Source organism: Ammospiza caudacuta, chromosome 21 (genome assembly GCF_027887145.1).
Source record: "Ammospiza caudacuta isolate bAmmCau1 chromosome 21, bAmmCau1.pri, whole genome shotgun sequence".
Classification (NCBI taxonomy): domain Eukaryota; kingdom Metazoa; phylum Chordata; class Aves; order Passeriformes; family Passerellidae; genus Ammospiza; species Ammospiza caudacuta.
This window is the reverse complement of record NC_080613.1, coordinates 6,930,509-6,957,913: the sequence shown is the minus strand read 5'-3', so window position 1 is coordinate 6,957,913 and position 27,405 is coordinate 6,930,509. Positions and strand designations below refer to the sequence as shown.

General features: G+C 47.0%; 1 protein-coding gene across 1 annotated transcript in view; it reads right to left on the bottom strand.

Moving 5' to 3' along the window:
* The window catches only part of BRINP1 (BMP/retinoic acid inducible neural specific 1), a 94,316-nt gene that overhangs the window by 40,424 nt on the left and 26,487 nt on the right, over positions 1–27,405 (bottom strand). Inside the window, exon 2 of the mRNA XM_058818359.1 lies at positions 23,139–23,406. Coding sequence (XP_058674342.1) covers positions 23,139–23,356 — 218 coding nt within the window. The 5' untranslated portion in view covers positions 23,357–23,406. The remainder of the gene's footprint in view (positions 1–23,138; positions 23,407–27,405) is intronic.

Genomic DNA, 27,405 nt, shown 5'->3' with positions numbered 1-27,405 from the left:
TTTCCAAGAAACAGATCCAGAATATAACCCAATCATGAAGAAAATCCACACAGATGTAGAGATAGGGCAAAGTATTTCACCAGAAAGACTAAAGCAGATGGTGGGGTCATGGCTGAAGTTGCTGCTCTGTTCTGCTGCCCAGGGCTCAGTTCATCTCTGCCTCCACACCTCACTCAGGGTGCTGATGATGTGCAAACACAGCCCCACATCAGTTACAGAGAACAGAAATAGGGCCAGAACCACTAAATCATTAAATTTGGTAAAGACCTCCAGGACCATGCAGTCCAACAAACACCCAGCAATGTGGTGGCACCACATTCACCATTAAAACTGCCTTATCCACACAATTTTTGAACCTTCCAGGGACGGTAACTCCACCACTTCCCTGAGCAGCCCCTTCAATGCTGTTCAACAATTCCTAATACCTAAAACATCCTCTGGTGCAACTTGAGGCCGTTTCCTCGTGTCCTGTCAGAAGTATGGCCATTAAAAATCACCACTGCACAGGTTCCCAAATCCCAGCCCTTTATGGAGGACACAAAAGCCATGTGCAAGCATGTCACAGACACATTTTATGAAAAATCCTTTCCTTAGGATTTTTCCTCCTGAGAAGCTGGGAGGCCTCAGGAACAAAATGTAAACAATGGTTATCTGCTGCTGTGGAATGCAACAGGTGCATCTGTGATTGGTCTCATGTGGTTGTTTCTAATTAATGGCCAATCACAGTCAGCTGGCTTGGACAGAGAGTCCGAGCCACAAACCTTTGTTATCATTCTTTCCTTTTCTATTCTTAGCCAGCCTTCTGATGAAATCCTTTCTTCTATTCTTTTAGTATAGCTTTAATATAATATATATCATACAGGAATACAAATGCAGGATCCTTCTAGGATGAAAATTCAGTCTGAGGGCATCAGATGCTGCAGAAAAGCTGAGGAGTCACCCCAATCTGTCCCTTCTTGTGGCAGAGGATTGAAACTGAGTGATCTTTAAGGGCTCTTCCAACCCAAACCATTGCTGCATTCCATGGAAAACCTCCCCTCATGGCTGTTTCAGGAGGGGAGGATTGGGCAAGGTTAAATTTTCAGTTCCTATTCTAATTCCAGATACACACACACCTGAGTTAGGGATTATGTGCTATTGCACATCTGAGCCTGTTCTCCCAAAGAATGAACTGAACCCCAGAATTTAGAAGCACATGCATATGTATGTATTTATCTACTGAGCAAAACAACAATATCTGCAATGCTTTTTATTTGCCTTCTGTGTTTTGAGATTCAAAGACTTGCATTTTCTGGCTTTCCTCCGCAATCCTAAAAGACAGCCTATTCTTATTTTTTTTAATGGAAGTTGTGAGTTATACAATTATATGACTCAAGCATGGAGTGCTTAAAGGAGACAGGAAAAAAAGCAAATGTGAATCCCCCAACTCTTACAAATAACAGAGGAACAGAAAATAAAAAGCAATATCTTTGCAGTCTGGTAGAGAGCAGGTCCTGATCTTTTCTCCTACTGACTGGAAACCTCACAATCCCCAGTTTTGAGCAAGTGCCAGGAGGAAGGGGGACAGGAGAACAGATACTTCCTTGCCCTGGGCTAGGTCTTTATCCTTGGGAAACAGCTCTGCTCTCTCTGGACTAGGATAAATCCCCAGAGTAGCTGAGTGATGCTCCAGCAGTGGGATGTGTTTCAGTACTTCTCTCCACACCAAGGCATCCAGCTTCCTCCTTTTTGGTGGAGTTCCTTCCCCTCCTCATGATTCCCAGCCTTCCTTTCCATTTTTCTCCCCCCCAGCAGTGTGCAGAGCAGGACAGACACAGTGTCCTAACACACCACATTCTTTGTCCTGCCAAAGAACCTGATACAAACTTCTCCCAACCTGGAAACCTAATGGAGGGCAGGGAGGCTCCTAAAACTGTGGGAGGAATGAATTATCCGGCTCTGTGCAAGAGCAGCACCCAGAGGCCTCCACAACAAGTGCACGTTTATCTCACCAAGATCTGTCCCTTCTCCTTCCACTGCCCCTGACAAAGCCCAGCTGCTGCCAAATCCCATCTCCACGTACAGGGAGACACTAAAGTGTCTTAGTGCAGCTCTGATGCTGTTCCCGGTTTAACTCAGCCCCAAGAGGAGACAACTTTGGGCATCCCCACCTCCCCTGCCTGTCTCTCCTTGCCCCGCTTTTCCCTGTCTCTGGAAGGGCAGGTGGTGCCTGTATTTAAAGCCTCAATCTTCCTGGGCACTGGACCGTGCCCAGTGGCGCGCTCATCACCAGGGCTGAGTTTCACTGACTGATTGTTTTCTGATTCTGTTTGGCATTTTATCCTGGCTGCATAGAAAACTTATTATGAAATCGTATTTGTGTTCCATAGATTATATCTGTGGCTCGCTGCAGCGGGAGTGCTGAGCATGGCAGGCACAGTCAGAGACCAAGGTGACAGGCACCAAGCTGCAGTGCAGTCGTGGTGCTTGCAGGGGACAAAACAGGAGCCCCTTGGTCAGCCATGGGTTATCCTGAGGGTGGGATGGGTGAGATAACTGTTAATAATTAGCAGTTGCAGTTCTCCTGGCCAGATCCGTGCCATATGCCACAAATAAATGTTCTACACACAGAATAGTTTCATGTTAAATGACTGCTACAGTCCCTGCTGCTATTAAAAATGCGTTGGTGTTTCTTCTAGATAGTCCCAGCTTAGAGCTGCTGTTGATTTCCACCTGTATAGAGTCCAACAGCCTGTGATAGAACCAGAAAAATTATTATGTATGATTTTGGTTGTTCCTTGGGGTCTGGGAGCAGTCAAGACTTGAGAGATGCAGACTGCAAAGAGAGCACCCCCAGTGTCCCTGAGGTTTAGGATTTCATGGTGAGTTCAGCCAGAAGACACCCTTGGAGCTACATTTGGCACAGAAATGGAGCAGCCATCCCTTCTAGCCATGGTTTTGCCATCTTCCTCCCAGCTCCATCCCCTGCTCGCCTCCCAGCTGTGCACAGAGGGTCTGACGGGTGGCATTCAACCTTCCTCCCTCAGCCTCTCTCATGGGGAGAGCTAAACACGCAGACTCACGTTTTGCCAACTGCCTGTTGGCAAAAATGTTCCCTAAACAGGGAAGGTGTCCACAGAGAAAGATCAAGGAGAAAAAGCAAGTTTTACCTCTGGAGAAACAACTAGACATGGTGTGATGGGCTTCTTGGAGAGGTGGAAATGTGTTCCAGCCTCCTTCTCTCCAGAATTGTTTCTGCCCTCTAGAATATGCATTTCAGGAGGGAGCTCCTCTGTTTCCTGAGAACAAACAGGTCTGCTGGATTTTCCTGCCCACTTCAGCTAAAAACAAGAGGCACCTCCTTGTTCACAAGTTCATCACAAGATGCTGGTGGTGCCAGAGGCTCCACATCAGTGGAACTGGCCAGCTGGAACAACCCTCATGTATCTCTCCATCTCATTGACTCTTTGTTCCGTTTCAGTCTCAGCTGAAATTGGATCTTTTATCTCTCCTCCCCTGCCTGTGACTGATTTTTCCCCCTCATACCATATCTGCTGCTATTTATGATTATTCCCTGTCGCTGTCCTATTTAATGCTGCAACATGGTTGGGATGATGGTTTCTGTGGATGGGGGAAGAAAGCAGAGGGACCCTGTCCTTTACCCATCACAGAGGAACTGACTGGATGTGGTATTCACATTCTCCTGACAGAGATAGAGAAGAGAAAACAGTTCTTATCTTCATTTGCTGCTCTTGTTTAGCACATGTGGAATGTGCTATAGAGGTTGTTTAACCAAAGTGATTTGTTAATTGGACTTTGCTGATGGTTGTTTAGATTAATTGGCCAATTGGGCCAAAGCTGTGTCGTGACTGTCTCAGACAGTCACGGGTTTATCTTTAGTATCTTTTTAGTACAGTTTTAATATAGTATTAATGCAATATAACCTAGCTTAATAAAGCAATTGTTCAGCCTTCTGAATCATGGAGTCAGAGCACATTATTTCCCTACACTGTGGTTGCCCTGCATCAATAACTGAACATGTCCCAGCACTGTGGGAGATGGGAATCCCACAGCAGCACCTGAGCTCCTTACTGCCCAGCACTATGAAATGTCACAGTGCCATTGAGGGACATGGTTATCAGGAATTCTGGCTAAAGCATTGAGCCTCCAGGATGAGGGGCTCTCCTCACAGTGAGCTGGGGGCACCACCTCACTCGAAAGAGTCTGCTCCTATTCATTATTTATTCTCTGTTGCTGTCCTATTTAATGCTGCAAAATGGTTGGGATGATGGTTCCTGTGGATGGTGGAAGAAAGCAGAGGGACCCTGTCCTTTACCCATCACAGAGGAACTGACTGAGCATGTCCCAGCACTGTGGAACACCTGAATTCCTTCCTGCCCATCACTGTGAAATGCCACAGAGCCTTGGAGCCATCCATGGTTATCAGGAACCCTGGTTGAAGCAAGGAGCCTCCAGGATGAGGGACTCTCCTGACAGTGAGCTGAGGGCACCACCTCACTCCATAGGGACTGAATGCCTTTCTGAGAGGCAGCTGGGGTGTTCCACCTGCCATTGCACAGTCTGCACCCAGGCTCTGAATGCCCCTCAGCTCTCGCCCTTTCAGGATGTGCAGGGTTCAGAGCAGCAAGACACGAGCAGTGTCTCTGGGAGGCTCCTTCCCACACTGGGATTTTTTATCACGCGAACGCCACGCTGCAGCTGGCTCTGGGAAGTCTTCTGCCCACACACTAAATAAATTCTGGTGTGGTGCTCTGCTTCTCTATGGAAACCGTACCCTGCATTTCTCTCCATAGGATTTTTTCTCATTTCAGGCTCCATAATAAATTAACGAGAAGATGTTTTCTTTACACCAACCATAGGAGAGACACTTTTCTGTACTCGATTAATCTTTAGTGATCTATATTAAATATTTATCTGAAGAAACGAGGCCTGTATTGCAGCAACATTTTCTATTATGAGACTTTATCATATCAAAAAGATATTTTCCTGGTGCTGACTCCTTCGTCTGTACCCAGCCAGCATTTCCAATGGAAGGGTAACTTTGGTTTTTTTTTTTCCCTTTCTCTCCCAGTGACCTTTTCCCTCCATAACAAGCTGCTGATATGTTAGAATTTACTGGGTTATAAACATTTTTTATCGAGTAGGAGGGAGCTGGGTGATTTGGCACCAGCTTCCCTAATAAAACCCAGGGGAGAGGCTGCAGAGTTTGACTCCAATAAAGGCCTGGAAGGAGCTGCAACCCTCTGGGATGCTGGTCACGAATGACAAGGGGAGCTGGGCAGTGTCAGTCACGTAGCTTCACTCTGCTCAGGCACTTCTGGAAGGAGTCCAGCTCGCTGGCACAGCAGAGGGAGCTGGGAGGGACCTGGTAAAAGGCTGCTCTGTTCTCCCCCAGTATTTCTGAAATTGTGTGATTTATCACATGGAGCAGTGAGCTGGGAGCCCTAAAGCCTCTGGGGCAGAAGCTGTGAGCTGGGGAGACACTGAACAGTTGAGATAACTCAGAAGGGATGAGGGCATTGGTGCTGGGGTCAGACACTGGTCCTGCAAGAACGCAGAGAAGTCAGATCACAGTTTATTTTTGAATAAAGGAGTGGATTTTCCTACCTGAGGTAGACTAACATTGGCTAGAGATAATCAGAATTAAGGCTGATCTATTGAGGCAGTGCCTAAAGGAAACCCAGATGCAGTATCCTGCTTTCTTCAGCTCCTGAACAAAACCACAGCAAAAAGAGATGGTCCAAGTTCACCAAGAGCTCCCAACCTTCCACATCTCTGCCTCCCAAGGGAATGGAGCTTTAACTGGTCAATAACCAAAACACCAAAAGGCTGAATAAATCACCTCAGGACTAGAGATACACACATTAAAAATGTTTAGTTCTGATGATATATGACTGAGCTGTTATTTTTGACAAATAGCTAGTGAATAATATATCTGACGAACTGCATAATATTTTACTAATGATTAATTTATTCATTCCAAACAAACAAACAAAGCCCAGTCTTTTCCTCCACTATTCTAAAGAACTCTAATGGCTGCAAAGAGCTTGGAGATCCCTGGATGAGCCGTGTCTATTATTCCCCCTTTTATCATTGTGCATTTCTAGTGATTTATTACCAGGGAGAATAAATTCATGGTTTATGTTATGGATGGCATAATTTCAGAGTGCAGCAGATCTTGTTTAAAAATTCCTTATTTTTTTAAAAAATGTAAAATCTACAGGAATTTGGCACTTGGGCAGTTATCTACCCACACAATGTGATTAAATACCTTTTTGAAGCCTGAAACATTCTGGCTGGAGAAATGTTGTTTGGGATGCTGTCCCTAGGGTTAGTTACTACAGGATATTTACTACAGGACAGAAGTCTGTGAGATTTAGCTGAGGATTGCCCTGGCTGTGCTTTTCCCTCTCCCTCACTCTCAATCCCATTCAGAAATACAATTTCTGGGAGTTCTCAGAGAAGATAAAGGACCAAAGAGCAAGAGCTCTTCCTCAGAGCTTCCCTGTGAGGGCGGGCTGATTGATTACGGATCAGAGCCTGCTCCAGCTTCCCTTCCTCAATGAAAAATCGAGAGCTCTTAAAAATTGAATAAAATATGCCGTTCTGAGAAGGATTTCCACTGGCACGAGCACAATAGGAGGTAGTAGTGAGTTGCTCAATATTTCTGTGCGCTCTGGCTAATCCTTTACTGCTCAGTCCCTGCGCACTCTCCCCGTGGCACCTGAGGATAACTCATCTGTAATTGGTAAGGGCTCCAGCTCCGTGTCTCCAGACAAAGCTTAAATCGCTCACATTTGGGAGAGCTCCAGCTTCAGCTGTGGCTGGAGCTGCCCAGGAGAGGATTCCTTTTGGTAGCTGCTTTCAGGCCTGCAGAATCTGGCTTTGTTCCACGTTGGAAGAATCTGGAACAGCTTGTAATGTTTTCGCTGGACAAAAATTTTGTCAAAATAGCTCGTTCCTTAGATCTCTTGCTCTCACCATAGTCACTGCTGACCAGAGCAGATAGGGTATCAAAAAGATGTTGAAGCCAATTCATCAGCTTGAAACACTCTACTGCTAACAAAATAAAGCATTTTGACAAAACCTTACTGTGGAGAAAATGTTTTTCTGCCTCACCTTGACAATTTTATTGCACCTAAAATACAAAGACATTTCCATTCTGTTGTTTCCCTCCACCCTCGTGGAATTTCATCAGTTCTGCTCCTCTTTCAGTGCACAATCCCTAAGACTGTGAGTGAAAATCCTACTTCAGTGTTACAAACACTTGTGAGACCTTGACTGGGAGCTGAGATTCTTCTGTGCCAGCTCACAGGCTGCCACTGTGCATAGAAATTCTTTTCCTTTGGATGCTCACTCACAATTGTGCAGGAGATGGTCACCAACAGAGCTGATCTGTTCAAGTGGGAGATAAAATACTGTCTTTTTTAAAGACCTGATCCAAATATCTCAGTTCCCCGGAGTGACAACAATAAACTTATTTTTATGACTCTTCTTCAGGAGAAAATTAAGTCCAAGCACAGCTGGCAATTATCCTGTAAGCTTATTATATAGTAGCATTCAGCCCCTTGCACAGTCTTGGTTCCTGGTTTTTTACATGCTGGAAGAGCGGGTAATTTCTGTCCCTTGTTACAGAGTCATTTCACAGGGAAGCACTCTCAGATTTCATTTAATCCACTGTGGGCTGTGCAAGATGCTGCAGACACCTCAGCAGCTGCATGCACCTCAAACATCAGTGGTTCTGTGGGCACAGAGCCATTTCTGAGTGACCACAGAGCCCTGCTGGCTCTGTCACCTCCCCATCCTTCAGTGTGTGTGGATCCCAAACAGAACCACACAGCCTGAGTAAATCTGCATGGGGAAGGCAAGCAACAATTGATCCCTCTTCATCTTACCACACCAGCATCCCTGCTGCTGTGTCTGCAGACATTCCAGGAGTATTGCTGGGGATTCCAGATGTCTTGCAGTGTCCAAGGCCAGGCTGAATGGAGCTTGGAGCAGCCTGGCACAATGGAAGGCGTCCCTGCCCATGGTAGGGTTTGGAACTGTTTAGTTTTTTTTAAAATCTCTTCCAACACAAAGCATTATGTGATGAATAAAGAACCCATGAGTGGTGCATATACCCATAGAAATATTGGCACAATTCCTTTCAACATTCAACTTTTTTCTCCTTTCAGATCAATCCAGTTCATCTGAGGTCATCAAACAATTAGCAAAACTTCAGCTGTGGCATTGATAACTCTGCCACAATTGTCTGTTCCCTGTGCAATCCTGTGGTAGGATGGAAGATTCGGGAATATATTTCTCCCTGGGTTTGCAGTGCTACTGCTCTGTGGCCTGCTCTCCCTGCTTATGCATGCTGAGGAGATTTGCTGTTATGAACCGCGCCACAAAACTACCATCAAACTCAAATTTAATAACCTAAGTATTATGAAAATCAATATTATGGCTATTCTCATTCATATGATTAACATTAATATAATTTGGGGAAATATTTATGCTGCAGCAGTGACTGGAGACCTGGGTTAAGAGGAGATCCTGAGCAACTCCACAGAAGAAAAGACACCATTGTTTCCAGATGAGCACTGAAATGCAATACTCCATCTCTGAGTCTCCATGGGCTCGGATATTTTATGTAAGTTACCTAATAAGATAACAAACCAGCCTTACAATCCCTACAGCCACACTGGTGACAGTTTGAAAATCATGAGTCAAGCTCAAAAAAAGAATTAAGAGATTGCTTTTAAAATTCATGAGACTTTTAAAATCTGATAAACTTCAGGGTTTTTTCTTTCCTTCCTTTTTTTTTTTTTTTTGCCTTCTGCTTTCTGAGTATGTAGGAGTCATATTATCAAGTTTTCCTCTGCAATTATGAGGGCCGTAAACTTACTTTAAAAATTGAGTTGAGACATTTACATAATCACAGGACTCTGAAAGTGTGGGCTTTGAAGAGACATTAAATAGTCTTGAGATACAGTTCATCATGTGACTTGGCAACACTCGCTGCTGAACAGTACAGCACAGACTCCAAATATCAAATACTCCCAAGGAACAGAGAGGAGTCTTTTATGGGTGGGAGGGGGGAATCTGACACTTTCACAGTCTGCACATGAATGGGGGAGAAGGGGAGGAACACAGGGGAAGCAAAACAAGGAGAGCAAGGAGTGTGGGACTATTCACTTTGCTTTAATCAGAGATGGAGCTAAAAAACTTCTTGTCTTATTCCTGTATTTCCCGCTTGCCCTTAACCATGCCACACACGCTTTTCCCTGTGTACCAGGCTCTCTGATTAGCCCAGCCCTGGCTGTGCACCTGCACTCCCAGGGACAGCCCCAGACATCTGAGGGGAGCTAAAAGTAATGTTCTTTCTGGGGTTTTCACTCAAGAGCTGGAAGGTAACACTGGCATTTTTAATGCTGAATACTCGCTGGGTGGGTTTGCCTTTGCTGAAAAGGAAATAACCAGTATGAGAGAAGGGGGAGGGAAAGCAAAGTGAGGTTTGGGTGGGGTGCAAGCGCTATGGAAACACCTTTCTGGGGTGCATGGATAATGAAAACACCTTTCAGGGGTGCATTGATAATGAAAACACCTTTCAGGGATGCACGGATAATGAAAACAGCTTTCAGGGATGCACAGATAATGAAAACAGCTTTCAGGGGTGCACAGACAATGAAAACACTTTTCAGGGGTGCATGGATAGTGAAAACACCTTTCTGGGATGCATGGATAGTGAAAACACCTTTCAGGGGTGCATGGATAGTGAAAACACCTTTCTGGGATGCATGGATAAAGAAAACTCCTTTCAGGGGTGCGTGGATAATGAAAATACCATTCAGGGGTGCATGGATAATGAAAAAAAAAAATTTGCAGGGATGCACAAGCAATAGAATTTGCCCTCCAGAGATAACACAGCTTCTCCCACCTGCAGGTTGCCATGGGGTTCAAGTGTCCCTCACTGGTCAGTGCATCCTCATCCAACCTGAATGCCCTGAGTGCTCTGTGATGTTCAGCTCTCAAATCAGCACTGAAACCCAGCCCACACCGCAGCAGAGCTGCCAGTCACCAGCAGCCCATGAAACCTATGAAACCTGTGTTTGCAGCTTGCCAGGAGACACTTTGATTGCAGGAATGACAAGCTCCAAGTGTCAGGATGCTTCACTGAGTCAGAGTCCAGAGCTGGTCCCAGCTGTAAGTAGCAGGGGAACTCTTCCAGCAGCTTTTCCATGGCACTCTCACTCAGGGGAATCAGAGCTTGTTGCAATATCAGGCATTTTGGAGCCTACAGGCCCTGGTGAGAGCACAGCCATCAAATGGGGTTCTCCTTCAGCAAGCTTTGTGTATCCCTGGGAGATGGAGAATATCCAGAGGCTTTTCCCTAACTGGCCTCTAAAATGCCTGGTTTTACCCTACCCTTGCTGAAACTGATGTCAGGAGAAAGCACAGTGCAGGGTTTGGGGCCAGTGGGTATTGACACAAGGGGACATTAAAGGCGTCCCTTCAATTTGGGCTAAGGGAATCCAGGAGCCAAGGGAATCCAGGAATCCTCCTGCCTCAACCCCAGAGCAGAGGATTTCCATGCTGCTACCTAAAAAGTGCTGTGCACCATTGGCAGGTTCAGTTAGGCAACTCTCACTCCTCCAGACATAATTCCTGTGAAACTTGTGTGAAACCTGGCCCAGAAAAGCTGCAGGACAGCCCTGAGCAACTCAGTCTCATGGGTGGCATCCCTGCCCATGGCAGGGTGTCTGGACTAGATGATCCCAAGCCTTTCTAGGCTTCCACAATTCCATTTAATTCTTTCATAGCACAGCTTTCTGGACTCTCTCTCCAGAAAAGCTCTTTCATTGCAAGCAGAAGCACAAGCTGGCTTGACCTGATTGAGGATTTGATGGAATGGCTTCCTCTCCCCGCTGCTCTCCCCTCTGCTGGGAGCCATCTGCACATTAAAGCAGATGTTGGTTGCACTCAGGTCATGTTTCCAAGCTTTCTTTTGTAGCCATAAGGACTAGAGACTCTTCCCTCCCTGCCTGCACTCATTTCTTAATTAAAGCTTAAATTCTGATGTCGTCACATGATTGCAGGAGCAGATCCCCAGGCAGGCATTTAGTGCTCTGTGTTGTCAGCAGGGCTTTGATTTAGAAGCATCACAGATCCTTTAGAGGATCCCTCCCCTCTGGAAGCCCCAGCCTGGCCCAGCTGCCACTGCCAGAGCCCGGGGCTCCCTCTCAGGCAGCTGCTGGAGCAGCCCAGAGGCTTTCCCACGCCACAGAGCGTGGGGATGGGGAGCACCTCTGTCTCCTTGGAATAATGGTTCCAGAGCCGGGCAGCTGTGAGGAGTCTGGCAGGGAGGGAGGAGGAGGAGGAGGAAGAAGAGGAGGAGGAGAAGGAGGAGGAGGAGGGGGAGGCAGCAGCTGCCAGCAGCCTGCACTGCAGCACCTCATCCCAGAGAGCTGGGTGGGTGTAAGCACCATCCCTACCCATCTCCTCTCCTCCCTCTCTCCATGGTTTTCACTGGATGGGGTGTATTTGACCAGGAAAAAAACATAATTCCACAGTGAAGGAAACCTCACAGCAGCTTCCTGTAAAAACTTTGTGGTCACCATGCCAGTGCTGGAAGGGTGAAGAGCTGCAGGTTTGGAAAGGGTTTGGTCCCAAGAGCTCCCAGGCTTGGCCACCAGCAAACAGAGCCCTGGTGAACACTCCTGGCAGCCAAAGCTGCCTCCATCAGCCCCATGCCTTGGAGCAGAGCAGGTCCCACCTGCCCAGAGCTCTCCTGAGGGAAGCTGGGCTGTGCCAGGACACCTGGGTGCTGTGTCAGCTCCTTCCTGGGCACACACGTGGGCAGCAGCACAAAGGAAGTGCTGGCTCTGCACAGGAATATTTGACATCACACTGCCTGCAGAGCAGATCCTGCACAAAGGGCTGGCCCAAACCCTGCTGCAGGCAAAGCTGAGCCCAGGCTTTCTTTGTGTCCTTGGGTTCTGTACCTGCTCTCAGCAGCTTAGCCCAGGAAATCTGCCTGGATGGCTCAGGCTGTCCTGGTGGACACTTCTTGTTCCATTTACAGAGCCTGGTGGGTAGCAATCAGCAAAAAAGAAAGGGGAAAAAAATATCCTGTCTGGAACCCAAGGGGAACATTGGAGGGATCCAGAAATAAAAAAGAAAAAACCCTACAATGCCTTCTCCCAGTGCTACTTGTGCCAGAACAAAATTATTCTGTCTATCTAACAGGATGACTTTTTTATTTTAATGTAACAGCTTCTCTGCTGAAATAAGCATCTGCCTGGTTTGAAAACAGAATTAATAAGATTATTAAAAAATAATTTTTAAAAGCAGCTAAAAATATTTTTATTAAAAAAAGAGAGTGAAAGCTTCTCTTAGCCTTGTTAGCTTTTAAAATATGTTCCCAAGCCACTGGACCATAGTGTGCTGCTCTGGAGGAATCTGAGATGAATGTGCAGAGTCATTGCTGTCACAGCATGCTGGGAGCAGCCCTGCTGGGCACAGCCTCCACTTGACATGTGGAGGGGAACACTCCCCCACCATTCAGGAGGTCTCTGAAGGGACAGCATGTGGACATCCTTGTCCAAGCCCAGCAGGATGCAGATCTCTTTGGAAAGGTTCAGTGACTAAAATATTTCTGTGCTCCTTCTGGGATTCACTGGGAGGAGGATCAAAATGTTTTGTTATGGATGGAGAAGGGGAATTTTCCTGCTGGAGATCTGTGCTAGCACTCGGACAATCCAGCTGAGAGCTCCCCTGGATCAGCAGGCAGGGCACTGATCTGCCTTTCCAGGCACACAGCTCACTGGAGTGCTTTTCTCCAGAAGAACTGGTGTGTCCTGACCACAGGAGGACACATCTCATCAGATGTGAACTCACCAACTGCTCTGCCTCCACACTGTTCCATAGCTGGGCGTGCGCTCCCACCTTCGTTTGCAGGGCTGCCCTTCTGAGCCTGGCCAGATTTTCTGCTCCCCTATTTCAGCACCTCCAGGCATATCAAAGGCTGGTGCCATGGTGCCTGACCACAGGAGCCTCATCAGGATGTGAATTCATCCACTGCTCTGCCTCTACACTGTTCCCATGGCTGGGCATGCGCTTCCACCTTCGGATGCAGGGCTGCCCTTCTCAACTTGGGCAGATTTTCTGCTCCCCTATTTCAGCATCTCCAGGCATAACAAAGAATGGTGCCATGGTGCCTGACCACGGGAGCCTCATCAGAATGTGAACTTATCAACTGCTCATCAGAATGTGAGAATATCAACTGCTCTGTCTCCATTGCTGGGAGTGCACTCCCACCTTCAGATGCAGGGCTGCCCTTCCTGAGCCTGGGCAGATTTTCTGCTCCCCTATTTCAGCATCTCCAGGCATAACAAAGGCTGGTGCCATGGTGCCTGACCATGGGAGCCTCATCAGAATGTGAACTTATCAACTGCTCATCAGAATGTGAATTCATCCACAGCTCTGCCTCCACACTGTCCCTGTGCCACCTTCGTATGCAGGGCTGCCCTTCCTGAGCCTGGGCAGATTTTCTGCTCCCCTATTTCAGCATCTCCAGGCATAACAAAGGCTGGTGACACCTTTCCTTCCTCTTGCCCTCCGTTCTCAAGAATATCAGAGAAGGAGAGGTGTGTCCTTCTGTCAAGCCCTGCAGCTGCCAGGGATGCTCCCAAGCCGTCACCATCCGAATCCAAAGGCAGCCAGAGCAGCTGCTCCTCCAGCCTGGGCAGGGCCAAGCTCTGTGCCTGCTCACACACCCCAGGACAAAGCTCTGCACAGTTCAGCCCCAGCCATTCCCTGCCAGCCCCTGCTCCTGCCTTCATTCTGCTTATGCAAATCCATGGCAAGCTGCACATATGCAGGGAGCTGCATTATGCAGGGGATGTAACAGCAGCAGTCCCTGCACTGCATGTGGAATGAAGGCTGGGGCGGGAGGAGATGCTGTGTGATGGAATTGTCTGGTTTGTGCCCATCACTGAATGGTTCCTGTTTGCCAACTGCTTTTAGAGATGCTAGACAGGAATGTAAATTGTGGCTTTCGTAAAGTTGCATAAACGTGTAGTAATGTCATTTTTAGATGAGCATTTACATCGAAGACAACACCGGGAGGCTTCATTGTTTACATGCACTATGGAAATGGATTTCAGGTTTTGGTTTACACACATTTATTTACACAGCATGTACTGATTGCAAACCAATGTACATCACTCCTTTACAGGCATAATATAAACTAGGGGGATTCTGTATTTTTGCCTGGATGAATTTCCATTGCTCATTCCACGTGGAGAAGAGAACCCCCTTTCATCTCAGCTCCCTCTGTCCTTCAATTGCCGTGCTGTCTCTCCTAAAAACCCTTCCCTGTGACTGGAAAACAAAAGAAGCTGATGTCCCTTTTAAACACATAGCATAAAACCCTAATAAGAAAACCTTGTCAGCAGAACTTCAGCACGACTGAAAAACCCTAAGCAAAGATTAAAAGGCCTAACAGTGCCCATCAATTCATACCTGAGGTAAGCACCACCTTAATGCTGTTTGAGAAGAACGTTCACGGCGCTTCCTTGGATGCTTCAGACATGCAGTCAAGTGGAACAGGGCTGAAAACCTGCCAGGCTGTGTGAGGGAGGATCTGTGAGTGCATTTTGTCACTGTCACAGCGCCTGGGTCCCAGCACCCAGCCTGGTTTTGGGAAGCACCACGAGCTTTGCCAGGCACAGCTGCGTTCCTGCTGCTCATCCTGGCTCTCACTCCTACCCAGCCACACTGGGGAAATTATTATTGTGTTTTTTTCTTTATCCTAAGATGCTGAACCCAGAGAAAATCAAAGCTGGACCCCAGGGAATTTCAAGATTTCATAGTCACAGAGTGAAAAGGACAGTCAGTCTTTTTTTGTTTATCAGTCCTTCCCTAACTCAAGGTTATAAAACCTCCTTGCAAATTCAAACTGAAGAACAAACAGCTAAACACAATACACTCAAAATCAAAATGTTCCTCTTTCGACATTTTTGAAGTGGCACTGCTTGACTTCATATCTTGAGATGAACTTTAGCGCCTTAAAAATTGCAAAAAAATAAAAAATTCACTGGATTAATAAAGTGAAAATAAACAGCAAGGTTTAAAACTTTCACTGAGCCTGAAATGAAATGTTTCAATGTTTTCATTTTACTGAAAAGTTGAACAAACATCCATTTCATATCAACCCATTTTTAATATGATTTTTGTTCTGTACAACCAGTGAACCACAAAATCAATTCTTTGTACTGCTCTATTGACCAGTAGATTAAATTCAATGCAATAAAGAGACAGCAAAAACAGCCAATGAGAAATGGAGAGAAGAAGGGCCAGAAAAAATGATGGAAGCAGCTCTTATATATTCTGTCTGTGCCACAACTTAGCACAACCAAAACAACCTCACAACCACTTTAAAAGAACTTTCATGCACATTGCTGCAGGAAACAGCAGCCTCACCTCTCCCCTTTGTCACCCTGCTGCCTCCATCTGCACAACCCTGTCCCTCTGCTATGCCCTGACCACAGAATGAATGAGACCAGGAAGTGATCTAGTTAAAAATTAACTTTTTATTTATTTTATATTTTATATTTTATTTTATTTTATTTTATTTTATTTTATTTTATTTTATTTTATTTTATTTTACTTTACTTTATCTTATTATTTTTTTCAGCTCTCGGACCGTTTTTCTGCCAGGTGAGTTCCTCAGCTCTTTGAAATCACAGTTTTACATGAAATCTGCCTGGCAGTTCCCAGTCAGGAAAGGCCAAACTTCTGTAGATTGGAGTCAACTTTAGCCCGGAGAAAAGGAGGCTCAGGGGGGACCTTCTTGCTCTCTACAGCTCCCTGATGGGAGTGACAAGTGACAAAAGGAAATTACCTCAAGCTGAGCCAGGTGAGGACTTCAGGAAAATTTTTTTTAATGGAAAAATCTGCCCATGGAGGTTTGGAGTGCCCATCCCTGGAGGTGTCCCAGGAAGGGCTGGAGGTGGCACTCAGAGCTCTGGGCTGCGGACAAGGTGGGCATCAGGCACAGGTTGGACTCGAAGACTTTTCCAGCCAAAACAATTCTGTGATTCTGATATAAAACCCTCACAATCACTGACCAGCTTGGCCAAACCCAGTGCCTGATGTAAGAGTAACATTTTGCTTTTGCTCAGAAATTATAAAAGCTCATTTTCCTCCCAGCCAGGGCAGGCAGTCACACAAACCCTGGGGCTGTGTGTGTGCCCTGGGCAGTGCTGGGTGTGCTGGAACACATTCTCCAGCCAATAAATCGGTGAATTTACCTTGAAGTCAACAGTTTCACACATTTATGTCACAGAGAATCTGGCTCATTGTTTTTAATTTGTGGTGCCATAAAACTTTGAAAGTTTTGTGAGACAGTTTTGTGAGACCAATCTTTTTTCCTCCTTCATTTTTTTTTTTTCCTCTAAGGGAAAATTCAAGCAGCAGAACAGCATATGCATTTCTACGTCTGCTGTAGCCTGTGCTATGTGCACAGCAGAGATGCTGGCTTCAGGATCCTTCTCTTCCTCTTCACTGAGGGAGTGACACATTTAGGGAGCACATAGCTGCTCAGATTTGTGGGTTTTCTAGGACTAAATAAAAATCTCTAGTGTGGCTGAATGCATTCACCAGCGCAAATCCCTTTATGAGCACACAGTTTAGTGTCCACTCTGAACTGGAGAAAGAGGGAAATAACACAAATATTGGTTAGATGGGACCATGGGGGTCCCTAATGCAGCCTCCCACTTGAAGCAGGACCAGCTCTTGAGCACATCAGCTGAGGCTTTGTCCCGACAAGCCTTGAAAATCACCAAGTCACTTTAACCTTGAAAGTCACGCTCGCCTCTACAGCCACAACAGCCTTGCTCTCCACAATACCAGCAGTTTCACTCCTAACCTTGCTAGTTCTCTCCTTACTATCCTAGAGATAGCAGTAGCAATAATCCAAGCCTATGTTTTCGTACTCCTACTGAGCCTCCACCTACAAGAAAATATCCAACTCTCAAAGGCACACCAAGCACATTCTTATCACATGGAGACACCTCTCACCTCTCCACTGACTTGTCCTAGACCTGCACTGTTTCTCCTGAGGAAACAACATTTTGGGAGAAAAAAAAAAAAAATCAGCTTTTTTCCCCAGGCAGCATCCCAACCAATTTCTGTGCAGCTTGTGCAGCCAGTTTCTCCCAATCTTTCTTGTCTCACAAGCTCCTTTTCCTTTTTAACTATCTGGGACCTTGCTGTACCAAGTGTTGGTGAGTTATCAGCTCTGTCCTGTCACTCTGCAGAGGGAGGGATGGGCAGAACTGGCTGCTTTGGTGCCACCTCCCTCACTAAGTTTTGATTTAAGCAGACCTGACAGGGGTCTCAGAAGGATTCTGTATTTGCAGATTTCATGAAATTAGACAGTCTCTACCTGGTCCCACTGCAGCAGAAGCTACAAGGTGAGCAGATCCTTTTATACCCCAGGGTTTCCCTGCTCCCTTGCACGGACAGCCAGACTTCCCTGTCCCCACTGTCATTTCAGAAAATGGAATTAAACTCCCACGCATGGAAAACACGCATTCCTTCTCGCACATGCACGTTCCACTCGCAGCCCTGTGTGATCATCCATTTTATATTGCTGCTGTCCCTTATGTCCAAACATCTTGCAGCTTTTAATTGTCTGCCCAGCAATGCAGAGCAGGCAAGTGCTGTCATCTCCTCATCTCCCCTTCTCAGGGGGTGGGGAGGGAATTGGGGCACGCAGAAATGAGCTCACACACAGCCACAGCACAAACCTGGGGCAAAAATCCAGGTCCTGCCTGTGTCACCTCTCTGCCACTCCATCTGTGGGCTCCCCTTTCCAAAGCTCTGTGTCCTGTCCCTCTTGTCCCTAGAATTGGCAATGGCAATCTCTGCTCAGCTGGATGAGCCCATCTCACCTTGTCCCTCGTTGCCTCCCCTCTCTGACACTGAACAAAGCCTTTTGTTTTTCTTTTAAGGAAAGAATTTTTCATTGTTTTTGTTTGGTTTTTGTTTGTTTGGGTTTTTGTTGTTGTTTTGGGTTTGGTTTGTTTGTTTGTTTTTTTGGTTGTTTTGTTTTTTGCTTTTTCTAGATCTTGCTTCAGCTGAGCAGCATCATCAGGGAAATTCCTGTCAGTGCCTCTGCCTGGCAATTTGCATGGAGCATTCCAGTGCTCAGCCCACTTTTTTGCTTTGCCTTATAGCTAAATAACTTCTGAGAGAAGAAGCAGAAAAAAAAAAAAAGGACAACATGACAACATACTTCAAAGCAGTGGGCTGAAGCTGTTAACTGTTCAGTGGTAACAGGGATGTTTTCTGGTCTGAGCAGGACCCCAGTCCCAAAGCCAAGCTGAGCTTCATCTGTTCTCCAGCCTTCCTGCAGTACCTCGTACCCCAGGCTCTCATGACTAGGAATAACAACAAGGATGGTGATAATGAATATTCAGACAACCCACAAACCACTCTCAGCATCTGCCATCCTATCTGCATTAGCACCAGTATGCACAGATAATGATCAAAGCAGCATTTTCCTGCCAGAGGCCCCCCTAAACCACCCTTATTAGTATGAATCAATGCTGACTAATGTGCTTCCCTAATGCAATTGTATCCACTCCTACTGTTCATGATTTAATATAAGACATCTCCCCCTTTGCCTGCCTTCCTCCTAATGCCACATGCAAGGTGGAAGCCTTGACTGAGGGTACCAGGAAAATCAGAAAAAAAAATTTTTAAAAGAGACCTAAAATCCACTGAAATGAAATGCATGGAAGGAGGTAACAAGACTTTGGGGGTTTTAACAGTGAACTGTCTGCTCACTCTAGGATGCTAGACCTGCATCCAGGCTTCCTATGAAAGATATCATCAGCTCTGAGGTTCTACAGCAGTTCTGCTTATGCAGAATATAAAATAGCCGTGCTCACTGCAACAGGTTCTGTGCTGGGTGCTGACATGCTCTGGACTTCAGTAATGATAGAAGGAAGACTCCCCCATGATTTTATGTTGCTTCCTTTGTAGCATCACCTGCAAAAAGGAGAAAATTCTGCATTTTGCCTAATGCTGCTCTCAGCACCACCAGTGGCTTTGCCTTGGTGGCTTTCCAGTGTAAATGACACTGGCCCTAATGTGATGTGTCCGTGTTCCCAAACAGCAGGACACCAGGGAAATCACCACTAAACAGCCAACAGTGCTTCAGTTAGGTCTGGGTGAAGCCCTCTGGATTGATTTCACATCCTCTCCAAACCCTTGGTCACTGTGGCTGGTTTGGGATCTGCTGCCATCAGCCCTGGGAGAAGAGCAGGGGTCAGGCCAAACCTCCCTCAGCAAAATCACAAGGAACTGCTTGACAGAGCAACAAACTAAAAACCAGCCAACCTAAAAAAGTATGGGAGGAAAGGGGCATTGAAGGAGAAGATTGCACAGAAAATTCCCATGCTCCATATCAGCTGCTTTCCTAAGGAAAGGATTGATATCCTTAATGCAGGATGTGTGCCTCCCTTGGGCTAGCCTACTGCAAAGAGCAATTGAGAGCCATCTTTTGGTAGGAAAGAGGCTTCTATGTTGGAATTAAACAGTTGACAAAATCCCAACAGCTTTACAGATTCTCGGAGTCAATTTAAGGAGGCCACAAAATGAGATTTTACCCCTGTGGGTTTCAGTAAAACGGAATGTTCTGGGAGAGTGTGTGCACAGTCTAGCTCTTAACTGTGAGAATTGGCTGTGGCTCCACTAATTCTCCATAGCCAGGCTGAGCCTGATATCCCTTTAAAAATGCATGGGCTCAGTTTTTAAGTGACCAGTTCTGCCAAACAGGGCCAGATATTAAAAACAAACAGCCCTGCAGCATCCAGCCAGACTCCCACCTGATCGTTGCATCTGCTCCGCTGCAGCACGTGAGGCTTCCTCCTCTTCCTCAGCTGAGCAGGTTTGTCCCAGAGTTGGATTTCCAAGGTGCTCAGCTCCCAGCAGCTCCAAACACCACACATGAGTGGCATTCCCAAGCACTCAGCTCCCTCCTTCAGCTCAACTGTGTGGTGTTTGGCCGTGAGATGCCCTTGCAGTCCTCTCTAAACTCTCTCCCCAACTACTTCCACTGGATTTTTGTCTTATTTCCAGGGTGTTTTTGGGAATGCTCAGCTCCCAGCAGCTTCAAACACCACATATGACTGGCATTCCCAAGCTCCCTCCTTCAGCTCAACTGTGTGGTGCTTGGCCATGAAATACCCCGGGTACCCTTGCAGTCCTCTCTAAACTCTCTCCTAACTACTTCCACTGGATTTTTGGCTTATTTCCATGGTTTTTTTTGGAATGGTGACTTCTCCAGCATGGTCATTATCTGCAAGACCCCTTTCTCAGACACCTGCCATGCACACAGAATGCTGATGCCCTTTTTCTCCTATGCTGGGAGGAGGGTGGTGTGTTCTCCACCTGCTCCACATGTCTTTCATAAATGGTTTAACAATATTAAGCAGAAACAGAAAAAACAGAACAAACAACTTCCCATACATAAAATTCATCTTGAACTGAGGTAAGACTTTAAATTCATATTAGTTTCCTACAAACCAAAAGGGAATTTGTTCCTTTCCCCCTGACAGATAAAACAACAAACCACAGGCTTCACAGGCAAACAAACTCTTGGCTCCTTTATAAAAGTGGAGGAGGCAGAGCCATGGCAGAGGCTGCTTGCTCAGGGTGTGAATCCTCCATCACAGGAGACCTCCCAGGTTCCCCACAAACCTCTGTCAGATGTGACACAGGTATGCCTGAGCCTGCCTTGGGGGAAAGGCTCAATTAAATGACCTCTCAAGGTCCTTGCAGACCCGTTTCTCCGTGATGCTCAGAGACAGGATCCCAGGCTTGATGGATCTGTGGCCTGACCCACAGTGACAGCTCGTAGCTATGTCTGAACACATCCATCGTGTGCCTCTGTGCCCCCAGCCCCTGCAGACTCTGTGCTGGCATCCTGGGCTGCACAGCTCTTTAGCAAAGGGCACAGCCAGTGCCAGAGGCGAGGAGCAGGGCAGGGATCTGCGGGCTGGGTCACTGTGTGTGTTGGCAGGCAGGGCAGGAGGGGAGCTGGGCAGAGCACAGCCAGGCAAAAAGGCTTTTGGGAAAAGGCATTTTCTCTGCTGCTCTGCGCACAGGCACCAGTGGAAGCAAGGCAGTGCAGCTTTTAGGTTTTGGGGCTGTCTTCCCCCTGAGCTGTTTTGGAGAGGACAAGCCAGGACAATATTTTTAACCTGCTGCAGGGAAAGGGGGTTCTGCACTCCCTGGAGGCTGCAGGACAAGAACATTTTTCTTCCCCACACAGAGCTGATGCCTCACAAATCTCTGTTACTCTGGCTCCGTGCCCATGGGACAACACTCCCAGCACACAGGTGATTCCCTGTAATTCCCTGTAATTCCCCCTCCCCATGTCCATGTCCATGTGCACAGTGCCACAGGCTGCTCACCAACATTTCCCTGCCCACCACTCTGCATGGCTGTGTCTTTCTGAAGCACAGCAGGACCATATAATTATGTAAATACACACGTGGCTGGGAGAGTTTTTCAGTCTCTTTGGGTTTCAGCACAAATCTCCTGACACTTGCTGGCTTATTCCCCTTCACTCCAAAGTGCCTGCTGCTTCAAAAGGGCGTTCATGTGAGCACCCCAGCTTTTCAGATTAAAATGAGGAGGAAAAGGGGTGGTTCTAGATAGCACAGCTGGCAAGAAGAGTGTGAAACAAGTGACAGCTAAGGCTTAAAAACCCAGAAGGCAAAATAAAATCCAAATTCTGCCTATTCTCTGCAGGTTTTTTTAACTCTCTGCAGTTTCTTAAATCAAGATCACAGTTCTTGGGCCAAGTCCAACTTACACATGGAGATAAATCCTCAAAGATCCATGGTAGGCAGCACACAGCCAAGGCTCCTACACAGCAGTGTGAGAACTGTCACGCTGACGTGCGTGGTGACATCTTTATGTGAACCTGCAGCTACTGGCAGTTCACATGTACGAGTTTGGTACAGAGGCTTGGGCTGTCCAGAGCTCCATTGATTTGAAAAAGCTGCTTGGGAACCTGCCTGTGAACTGTCTGTCACCAGGAATGAAGAACACCCACCCCCTCAGCTCCTTTTCATCTCACTCTGTGCTGTGCACATTGCCATGACACTGCAGCGCCTTCATCTCACTATCAGAGCGCTCCACCCCAGCCTTTGAAGCAATTTGCATTGCCAGCTGGGGGCCTGGGGGAACCAAAGCAGCATTGCCAGGTGGAATGGGGACAGTGGTGCAGCTCTCAGCCTGCAGCCCATGGGAACTGGCAGAGCTCCCAGCACCCAAAAACTCATCCAAGGCACAGGGAGCAGATCGGAAATACAAGGTGACCCCTGTGGGAGGGAGGAATAACAAGGAGGACTCCATGGATATCAGAAGGCTCATAAATTGGAACACAAACCCGGTGAGGAATGTTTGAGGGAGCTGGGGCTGTTTAGCCTGGAGAAGAGGAGGCTTAGAGGTGACCTTATTGCTCTCTACACCTTCCTGAAGGGAGGCTGCAGACAGGTGGGGTTGGGCTCTGACAGAACCAGAGGACACAGTCTCCAGCTACAGCAGGGAAGGTACAGGCTGGATATCAGGAAAAAGTTTTTCACCAAAAGAATAATAACATACTGGAATGTCCTTCCCAGGGAGGTGGTGGAATCACCATCTCTGGATGTGTTTAAAAAAAGACTGGGCATGGCACTGGGTGCTATAGTTGAGGTGTTACGGCACAGGATGGACTCGATGATCTTAGAGGTCCCTTCCAACCTCATTATTCTGTGATTCTGTAATTACCTTATTATACTATATTATTCTATTCTGTATTACACTACATCGAAACTGAATCTGCACAAGCACCCAACTCAATTCCAACTGCCCAGAATCTCATGACTGTCTGCTGACCCACAGCCTGCACACACATTTGGCCCTGACAGGCCAAGGAAACAAAACACCATCACCTTGGGTAAACAATCTCCGCGTTGCATTCTGCTTTGGCACAACACAGGAGCAGCCAATGACACAAGAATCGTTTTGATCATTCTTTTCCCTGCTTCTCTCAGGTCCAGAGCATGTGAATCCCACAGAAGGCGACATACCTGTATATTTTATATCTGGTTGTAAATCCTTGACGATGTCTTTCCACAAAGGATAAGTAGCTCCGTGAGTGGTGGAAAGGCCCCCTGTCTGAAATAAGCCAATCAAACTCCTTGGAGACATGTTGGTTGGTAGCAGCTGGGTCCTGGTGGGAGGGCTGTATGAGTATATGGTCCCATACAAACAGGAGGTAGAGGAACTCAACAAGCCTCCAGTTCATGCTTTTCTGTCTGCCTTTTTCCTCTCATTCTTGCTCCATTCTGTGGAGTCCTGTTGGAAGAGAGAGGGGATAGGAGGAAGGAGAGAGAGAAAGAGAAATGGAGGGGAGGAGAGGGAGGAGGGAGAGAGAGAGAGAGAGATTAAAAATGCTCGGATCCTTTGACAAGTTTCTCTCAGGGTGAAAACAGACGTGAAAAACCAAGTACTAAAAGACTTCAGTTTGCCTGTGTTACAACTTAGAGTATTTGGCAGTGTTTTATTCATGTATTTAAGTGGTGCCTTTAACCTCCTGAGCATATACCACCTTTGAAATAACCAGGTCCTGACCTGAGACATCCTCACCCCAGCTCCTCCATCATTTCCCTCGTGAAGTTCTCCACAGTGCAGCAAAGGCGAGTGAAGGCCAGGCACTGGAGGTGGCTGCACCCTAGGCTACAATTACCCCTTTATTGTCCCTTTAATGCTGTGCCAGAGAAACGTGTCTCCTGCTTTCATGTCTCTCTGATGATCTCTAATCCATACTCTGTGCAACCTGAGCAATCTATAAAGACCCAGCTCTTACTTTCAAGTGCTGCCAAAAAAAGAAATAAAACAAAATAATTACCCAGGTCTGGCGACGGCACACACGGACACACAGACACACACAGACACACACAATTGTGAAATCCTGCCAAACTCTGACAGATAAAAATGTCCTCACCCTGCTTTCCTGCTGGGGAGGTGTGCGTGGTGCAGGGGATGGGGTCTGTTGGTGTTTCAGTTATGAAGGGACCTTGAGGCGCTCCTCAAGATCAAGGGCTCTGCAGGGTGACAGGCTGAGCACACACATTGAGCCTGGGAGATCCTTCCCAGGCTATTGTGGGAGAGCAGCAAAGCAAGGCTGAGTGTCGCAGACATCTTTTAGGAAAGATCCTTACCTTAGAATTTTTCCTCCTGAGAAGCTGGGAGGCCTCAGGAACAAAATGTAAACAATGGTTATCTGCTGCTGTGGAATGCAACAGGTGCATCTGTGATTGGTCTCATGTGGTTGTTTCTAATTAATGGCCAATCACAGTCAGCTGGCTCAGACAGAGATCCGAGCCACAAGCCTTTGTTATCATTCTTTGCTATTCTATTCTTAGCCAGCCTCCTGATGAAATCCTTTCTTCTTTTAGTATAGTTTTAATGTAATATATATCATAAAATAATAAATCAAGCCTTCGGAAACATGGAGTCAGATCCTCCTCTCTTCCCTCATCCTCAGACCCCTGTGAACACGGTCACAGCTGGGGACAGCCCCGTGTGAGCCAGGCATGTGACAAGGCATATGATGAGTGGGAAGGCAATCCGGGGGCAAGGTGCCCTGCTAAAGGTTACACAGCAAGCCTTGGGTACAGCTGGAAGAGAGCCCTGCTCTCCTGACTCCCATTGCCAGCATCTCAGCCCTTGGCTCATCCTCAGCCCAGCCAGGCTGCTGGCACCCTGGCACTGCTGGCACCGTGCCCCAGATGACAGGTGTCACCTGTGACCGTGTTCACAGGGGTCTGAGGATGAGGGAAGAGATAAGGATCTCACTCTATGTTTACAAGGCTGATTTATTATTTTATGATATATATTATATTAAAACTATACTAAAAGAATAGAAGAAAGGATTTCATCAGAAGGCTAGCTAAGAATAGAAAAGGAAAGAATGATAACAAAGGTTTGTGGCTTGGACACTCTGTCTGAGCCAGCTGACTGTGATTGGCCATTAATGATAAACAACCAACATGGGCCAATCCCAGATGCACCTGTTGCATTCCACAGCAGCAGACAATCATTGTTTGCATTTTGTTCCTGAGGCTTCTTAGCTTCTCAGGAGGAAAAAATCCTAAGGAAGGGATTTTTCATAAAAGATGTCTGTGACAGTCACCTCCCACCCAGGATGGTCCCCTCCTGCTCCCACAGCAGCAGCTCAGCCTGTTGGGCTGTGCTCCTCGCCCCTGGGATCTGCTTGGAAAAGTCCTCTCCACGCTCACAGCTGGTTCCTGCTCCTGCCTTCTGGGTTTTGTGGAGGGAGTGCCAGCACTGTGAGCTGGCAGTGATCTTAAAGCTGCCTCCCAAATCTGGGAGCACAAATTGTGCTCAGGACAGGTGATACCCACCTGTTTCTGTAAAACACAGCGCAGAGAGACTGCAGATACTTTTTAAAGCAGGAGAAATGAGGCTACTCAGAGCTTTGTCACAGTGAGAGTTCACATCAGGTTTCTTTATGCATCTCCAGAAAACTTTCTGGTTTTGAGCCTGAGTCCTCTAAAAGTTCGTAACTCCCATAAAGAAAAGATTTTTCTGAGAGTGTAGGAGAGATGTGCTAGAGGTGCCAGCTGCACTCCCAGCACTGTGTGTGAGCCTTGGCTGCTGGGAGCAGCAGAGCACAGAGCAGAGGTGTTCGTGACCAGCATGGCCATCCCTCTGCTCCAGGAGCTTCCCCTGGAGCATTGCAGGGCTGCATGCCTTGGCAATGAGTGTGTGAGCTGCTGTGCAGGTGGGCTGGAGCCCTGGGTGTGCTGGGCAGCTCAGGAGCCCTCTGTGTGTGTGTGCCAGGGAGTGGGAGCCTGCACGTGGGCACAGCATGTGCTCGAGGAGCCGCAGCACAGAACTGAGATGTGTAAGTCATAAAGATGACACTCAGCTGTGGCATTACAAGAAGAAATGGGGGGGAGAAAAAGTATGAGAAAGTCAGCCAATGTTTGATTTTTCTGTTGGTCCTTTCTAATTGCAGATGGAATATTACTGTTATTAAACCTGGTGGTACCTGCAGTTCCTGTTGTTCCTTTTCTGGAGATATGTTTTTAACATCAGCCTTCACCACTGACTCCTATTTCAGCCCTGAACAGGGAGGTTCTCAGTGCTTAGCCCCTCACATCACACACAGAATGGTTCTACTTTTCCTTACAAACCAGGGGAGTTTCTAGCCTTACCCTGAGGGCAACACAGCACAGAACACCCCTGCTTCCACTCACTCCTGAGCCCAAGGTGGTTTCTGGGGAATGCTCCCAACTACATCCCCACCTTCAGCACCTCCAAATTCCAGTTCAGAAGTGGATTTCTACTGCTTCTCCACCCAGGCTCCTTCCCTGCCAGGCTGTTCTTGTCCCATCAGCTCAAACTCAGCGTGTTTGCCATGAGCTGGTTGTGCAGACAACAATCAGCTGCTCTGTACATGCTGTCCCAGCTTCGTTGGTTGTCTGCTCATTAAACTCACCCAAAGCTATTTCCCTCATCTGCCAGCCTGGATCAGTTTTCCCTTAAATATTTCACTGTCTATTGGATTTCTGTTGCAGAGAGAGGAAGGGAGCTCTTATGTACCCAAGTGGGGGAAAGCCTCCCTCCAGTTTCCAGCACAGTGCAAGTGAGAACTGAAAAATGAGAAGAGCCAAACAAAAATGGGCCTCAGAGAAATCCCAGTGTGTCCTCCTGCATGTGAATATCATACACTGGGGAAATATCAGCTTGTGAAAGAGAGGAGACGGTCCCTAACTCACCACACACCACTCTTCATCCTTTCTTCCTTTCCTTTGGGGCACAGCTGGAGTCAGGATGATTGAGGCTGTGATGCTCTCATCCAGAAGGTAAGATATGGGCAGAACATGCCTTGAGACCACTGGAGAAATGATCACATCTCCAGCCTGGAAGCTGCCTGGATGAGTTCTGAGGTCAGGGAGTGGTGCCCGAGGCAATGGAGGATGGTGGAGCACAACTGGGTCCAGACTACTATCACACCATCAACTTTAATTTTTTAGTAGTATCTTTTTCCCCCCTGTAGCTGCTGTAGAGATGTTGTTTCACATTAAAGATTAATCCATTCCACAGGGCTGGTCCCCATGGAAGCTATAAAGCTTACTAAAGTGGGACTGTCTTGTGTCTGAGAAAATATTGTGAGGTGCACTCAATCCACCTCCTAACAAGCTTGAATCCGAAATTAATTTTTCAGGTGTCTTTATGGGACTCCACTGATGTGAAATGTGTTCTGTGGGTTTGGCAAAAGGAACCAAGCAAGAAGCAGGGTGGGAGACCCCAGGCTAACTAACA